General features: G+C 45.4%; 1 protein-coding gene across 1 annotated transcript in view; it reads left to right on the top strand.

Annotated features, from left to right (window-relative positions):
* SORCS1 (sortilin related VPS10 domain containing receptor 1) overlaps nucleotides 1-5,289 on the top strand; it is a 260,159-nt gene extending 254,870 nt beyond the window's left edge. Inside the window, exons 25-28 of the mRNA XM_053984129.1 lie at nucleotides 1,623-1,728; nucleotides 1,899-2,059; nucleotides 3,487-3,605; nucleotides 4,908-5,289. Coding sequence (XP_053840104.1) covers nucleotides 1,623-1,728; nucleotides 1,899-2,059; nucleotides 3,487-3,605; nucleotides 4,908-4,964 — 443 coding nt within the window. The 3' untranslated portion in view covers nucleotides 4,965-5,289. The remainder of the gene's footprint in view (nucleotides 1-1,622; nucleotides 1,729-1,898; nucleotides 2,060-3,486; nucleotides 3,606-4,907) is intronic.
* Nucleotides 5,290-6,000: the final 711 nt, after the last annotated feature.

Below are 6,000 nucleotides of genomic sequence, written 5' to 3' on the forward strand. Positions count from 1 at the left end.
TGCAGTCCCAGGGGATGCACATGCCCAAAGGTGCTGCTCTGGGCTATGTTATCCCTTCTTTCCCAGCCTTTTCATTGATTTTGTGTTGGACTCTGGTAGCTATGGGCTGTAGTGGCTTGAGCCATAAAGCTCAACATGTGTTTTTGGAGGTGTTCACACACATATCTATGTACACCTACATTTATGTTGCACAAGTATGTTCCCCTCTGTGTGTGCTTGCCCATGCACAGCAGCATTTTCTGCAGCAGAGGACCTGCAGGGAGCAAAAGTGCAGGTATCTAAAGTAGCTTGGAGTGGACATTCAAGCAGAACCTGTAGAAATGACTCTGTGTGTGTGTGTTGTGTGTGAGTGTGTGCATTCCCTGGAGCACAGAAGAATGACAAGCGTTGGCCTCAGCACATTTCAGACTTCTTTCTTCTTTGTTCAGACCACACTGGAGGATTAATTTATGGCAATTACAGACAACAGATTGTGATTCATTCATCATGTTCAATCCTTCTTCTCATGAGATAAAAAACAAACCAGTGTCCCCAACCCAACAGACAACAACTTCAACTCTAAGGCAGAGGAAAGCATGCCAATATTCCTCACAAAGCAGTTAAATAGCTGTTTATTACTAGGCTCTCAGTGCAGCATTAGAGAAGGAACATTGAGTGATGCTGAATCTGAATAGGTTGGAGAGCCACTTTGTCATCCCACAGAACTGCAGAGATGCACAAAACACAGATGGAGAGGGGACAGGGTGGAGATGTGTGAGGAATTCATAATAATGGATCCTTTCATTCTGGCTCCTACTAGATGTGGGAAGGGGAAGGTTTTTCACTTCTCCTTGTAAATTTTGGCTTTATTAGTATGGGTGTGAAGCTGAAAATACGTGTGCATGTGATGTGTGTCCCTTTGCTTGTGTGTGCCTGTTTCCTTGTGTCTTCTAGCTCTGGTTTAGGAGGGATCTGTTCAGTGCATGTGAAGAGATGCAAGAGGGGGAGGATGTGTTTGGCAGTTCAAGTTGACTTTGGCTGCCTTGCAGAGAAGGACACTACCTGGGCCATGTTCTGTGTGTGAGGATGTGTTTGCTCCTTGTCTGTCAAGAGCTGGAGCTCTGTGTCTGTGTGCAGTGCGGAGTCTGCACGAACAACTGACTCCTGTGCTCCTCCATGTGAAACTGCTTGGAGGCTCACTGCCTTCCTGCACATGTGTGTGATAGTGATGGAAACTCTGTTTAATACCATTCACTTTGTATTTCTGGGAAATCCACACTTCTGGATGGGTTGGGTGGCCTTGCTGTGGGAGGGGTTATGGCAAGATGGTGAGCAAAACTCTGAGGAGAAATACAGAGGCTCTTTAATTAAGATGGGTTTGATGTGTTTTGGGTTTTTTTTTTCTTGAATCTGAAAGAAAGTCCTCTAAGGGGAAAGCTGTGGAACTTCACATCAATGGGTATGTTGAGCATCACAGGTGATCTGAACTTGGGTTTCTTCCCAGGTGGATTAAAAAGGGAGAGAAGCCCAGGAGATGTGCAGACCTGCTACAAGTGCAGTAAGAGGGGAGAATGAACTGTATTTTTGGAGGGAGCAGCTTTCACTTCAGGCTGGGGTGGCTCTAACCTTCTCCTCTCTTGCAGCTCCCCTGGTGGATCTCACTCCCAGTCACAGTGGTTCAGCCATGCTGATGCTCCTCTCTGTTGTTTTTGTGGGACTAGCTGTGTTTGTCATCTACAAGTTCAAAAGGTATGACCTTCCCTGAGCCATTTCATTCCCTCCTTTGCTGCCTTTCACTGAGGTGTCTGGGGTTTGTCTGCTGGGTTTTCTTTTTTTGAGTGAGTTGTTTTTTGGTTTGTAAAAGCTGATACTACATGTGCCAGAGCACCACACAATGATGGTTTCTGTTAATGTTTTAGGAAGATTCCTGGCCTTAATATATATGCACAGATGCAGAATGAAAAAGATCAAGAGATGGTCAGTCCAGTCAGTCAGAGGGAAAGCATACCTAATGTCCCTCAAAGTGAGCTGATGAGCCCTGAGCAACTAGTAGATGAGAAGTTGGAAGTCCACCCCATAGGTAAATAACTTGCAGCATCCTGCAGCTGGTCAGACTCCGACTTATAATTGGCTAACCTTTTTCTCAGCCTCCCCTCTTCCCATATTCCTGCACAATCCTCCTCCCATTCTCTTCTGCTGCAACATTAGTTTTGCTACAGGAAACCTTCTAACTCTTCCCTCTTCCTCACTGCCATGTGATGAAAGGGAGGGGAACAACTTTAGGCTTTTTCTCTCTCCTAGTTGCTCTGCATAGAACCCCTCCCCTTCTCAAAAAAATCCTGCTGGCAATGTAATTTATTTTGCTGGGCTGATGTAGTTGTGGGGCTAAGCCCCATAGCCAGAAGAACTTCAGCCACCCTCACCTGGAACATGGTGGTGAGCAGATTATTCGGTAAGTAATACCTAAAAGCTAAATATCTGCTGAAGTTTTGACTGCTGGGATCTTTGTGCTGTGCCAGACCTTGTTGCCAGCAGCACAGTTAGTCTGGCTGATTCCCAAATAAACTGAGTAAAACCTGGGATCTCAGTATTGGACAGCTGGGTTTATCCTCAGGCTGACTTCTCCCACAGGCCTCTGTGTTTGATTATTTCCAAAAGCAGGCTTTTTTAGGACCTAAAGTGAATAGATTTGGAGAGGGCATTCTGGGATCAGTCTGTTTTCTGTTACCCTGGCTACAGGAGAAGTATTGGGACAGAGCAGGGAGATCTCAGTGTGGAGACATGTTCTGCTAAAGCCAGGACTGCTTAGGCAATGCTCAGCTTCATTCAGAAGTGACAATTCTGCAGGTCCAGACTGGAGACACCCCTGCAAATAAGGACATGCACCTATTTTAGAGGAATTAAAGAGAAAAGGCTGACCAGGGATGTTGTGGACTGTCCTTCTCTGGAGATACTCAGAACTCTCCCTGGACATGATCCTGTGCAACCTGCTCTGGGTGAAATTGTTTTAGCAGGGAGGGTGGACTAGGATGTTCTCCAGAGGTCCCTTCCAACCCCAACTGTTTTGTGATTCTGTGACTTAGGCAGGAGTGAAGCACAGTTGCAACTTATTTGCACAGTTTCATCAGCCTAAACAAACCTTAGATCTCACCTGAGGATGTTCCTAAAATCTACTGGAGTGTTTGCTAAAGCAGGCTTGGAGTCATGGCTGCTGCAGGGAGGGAACAAGGAAAAGGACAATTAAAGGGGGGAGTGTGATGTGCTAAGATTGCAGCCTGTGAAACAACCTGGGAGGAAAAAGGAGAAAGGCTCTTGATGAAACTGATGTCTAAGCTGGAAGCTCCACTGCAGTCAATGCTGATTTCTCCTAACCTGTCCACTAGGGAGGTTTTTTAGCTATTAAAAGTTTTTAAACAGCTATTCATCAGCAGACCTGGACACCCCTGCTTAGCAGAACACAGGATGGAGTGAGGGGACCAACTTTCCCATGTGGTATTCCCCATACAGAGCAACCTCAGGCCACAGTCCAGAACCCAAGGAAAGGAAATGCAACCAAGGTAGTCTGGACAGAGGACTTCCAAAAAGCTTGTGGATCACCAAGAGATTTCAAGCCAAGACCCAGAGCGGTGGGTCCTAAACTTTAACAATTTTTTTTCATGTTTGGCTTTCTTGTTCTTGTTGTTTTTTCCCCCATAGAAACCTCCAAGGCAAAATTGCTGTAAGATGCTAAGAGAGAAACACCCAATTTCAAGTCAGGAACTCTCTTTCTAGAGTTGAGTGAGCTTTGGGCTTTGAGCTTCCCCTTTCTAAAAGAATGCAGTGGTGGTGGTTCATGTTTTCACAGGTCACTCAGACTGCAGTGGCAAGGGTCAGTCACTGCTAGCTCTATGCAAGGTACCTTCAAAACCGCTCCTGCTGGTGGTGGAAACTTAAATCCTAGAAGGCTCCAGGATAAGAGAAATCAAAAGCAAATTTTGGCCGTAAGTTTTCATTTGGTGCATCTATAGCATTTCTGTCTTTCTATAACAGCCAGAATGTTATACATTTTTCAGCTGTGCTACTGAACACTGCATTACACCAGAAATTGGCCTTTTACAACTCCTTGGTTTGCACTGTGACTGCACAGTCGAGCACTAACGTTAAATGTGTGAGATACACAGACTCAATTATGTATCAAAAGGAATCAGTCCAACAAACTTCCTAAGAGTGTTTTTCCATCCTGTCAGTGAGATGAATGAGAAAACTGAATCAGAGCTCATTGACAAAATGAGAAGGTCTGGACCTAGATGTGAACAGAATAGAAAGTGCAAAGGCACTCTCCTATACAACCACCTCATCTGTTTCTGGAAATCAGCAATTTCTTTTTTAATGAGTTTTCTTTCTTTTGGGAAAACAAAGCAAGACTGTAATTGGGTGTTTCTCTTTTGTATGCTTGTTCAGAAACCATTTTTTTCTATCACCTTTCACTAACATTCAGGATCCTGCCTTGGAGGAATCAGAATTAATGTCCCTGCATCATTTAATTTTCTCTCCAAACTCTGGCAACAAAACCTCACTTTCCTATTTTCTGGATGTGTGTGGTTTAGGCACTTCTTTTGCAAATGCAAAGGTTAAGGTTATTTATGAAATCTCCAACACCTTATCATTGCAAATGAGTTACACATTTCCTCTGAGGACCTCAACTCCTCCTTCCCTCCACCCCTCTGCTCCTGCCTTTCCCTCTATCATTCAACATGAGTGAATCATCTTCATTAGCAAAAGAACAGGACATCATCTTCAGTGTTTGAATGACAAGAAAATATTTCTGGAAAGAATGTGTCAGTCTGGAACAGCTGAATCCCAAAGGCCATCAAGGAGATACCTGCAAGTGTCTTCCTTGACTAAATATGCATGTTATTTACTGACTTTTATTTTGTTCTTTGCCACAGGAAGTATTTCCACAGCTGCTGAGCCCCAGAGCACAAAAGAAATCCCTACCTATGTAAATGGTTGAATTGAGGACACCAACATCTGCATCTAAAAAATGGAGGAGAGTTCACGGCATTTGGACTTTTTAATTCTTCGGATGACAAAGGGTTTTTAGCTTTAAGCCTGTGCATGTGGACATTATACTGAGACCATAGTGGAACTGCATTGTACAGGTGTTCAATTTTAGTGGGGGGTGGGGGGAGAGGAATTGGTACCACTATTCACTCCTGTGGCCCTTCCCCACACCCTTTCACTCTCTTTTTTCTGATCTGTCTCTAATTTGTAGAAAATTCATAATGATATACGCCAAGAATATGCATGGGGAGGTCTCTTCTTTAGGGAGAGGGGTGGGCTGGGATGTGGGGGGAGAAGGGCTGGGGCAGTGGGAGGTGGGAGGGAGTGTTTAGGGTTCTTGGCTTTAGGTTTAACTGCTCTTTTAGCACTTTGGGCTGCGGGAGGGGTAACCGCTCCAGCAGACTCCCGTAGGACACACACACACACACAAATCACACTGGAGTTTTAAGGCACTGAAAATATTCTTGGTCAGTCTGGTTTATCTCTCTGTTTGGACTCTGCCCTTCATTCCTCTAGCTGCAGCTGCTGCCCGTGCCCCATGCTGCGAGGAGGCTGAGTGGGAGTGTGGTGATGCCAACTGCGAGGCCAGGCTCCTCCCTTAACAGCTTTCTTAGCCTGCTCACACCAAGGCATCCCACTGGCAGTGCCATGGGAGGATAACATTGCCTCCTAACCCTGAACAGAACAGAACAAGCATGCATTGCAGGCAGGAGGTTATTGCCAGCAAGAACTCGCTGTACTTTGTGCCAGCCTTACACCTTCAGTTTTGGCTGAGAGGAAGCACCACCCTCAGCTCTGTGTAGTGCTGATGGCTGAATTTGTCTGGGGAAGTCCCAGGAGATCTCTGCCTTTTCAGAGTCACCCAAAAGCCTGTCCGTTTTTTGAAATACACTTTGTCCATAGAATAGGAGGCAGGGAAAGGTCTGTGCACAGTTTTCCAATGGCTTTCTTTGGCACCCCCATTGGTTGCAGATCTGC

This window comes from Vidua macroura, chromosome 8 (assembly GCF_024509145.1).
Source record: "Vidua macroura isolate BioBank_ID:100142 chromosome 8, ASM2450914v1, whole genome shotgun sequence".
Classification (NCBI taxonomy): domain Eukaryota; kingdom Metazoa; phylum Chordata; class Aves; order Passeriformes; family Viduidae; genus Vidua; species Vidua macroura.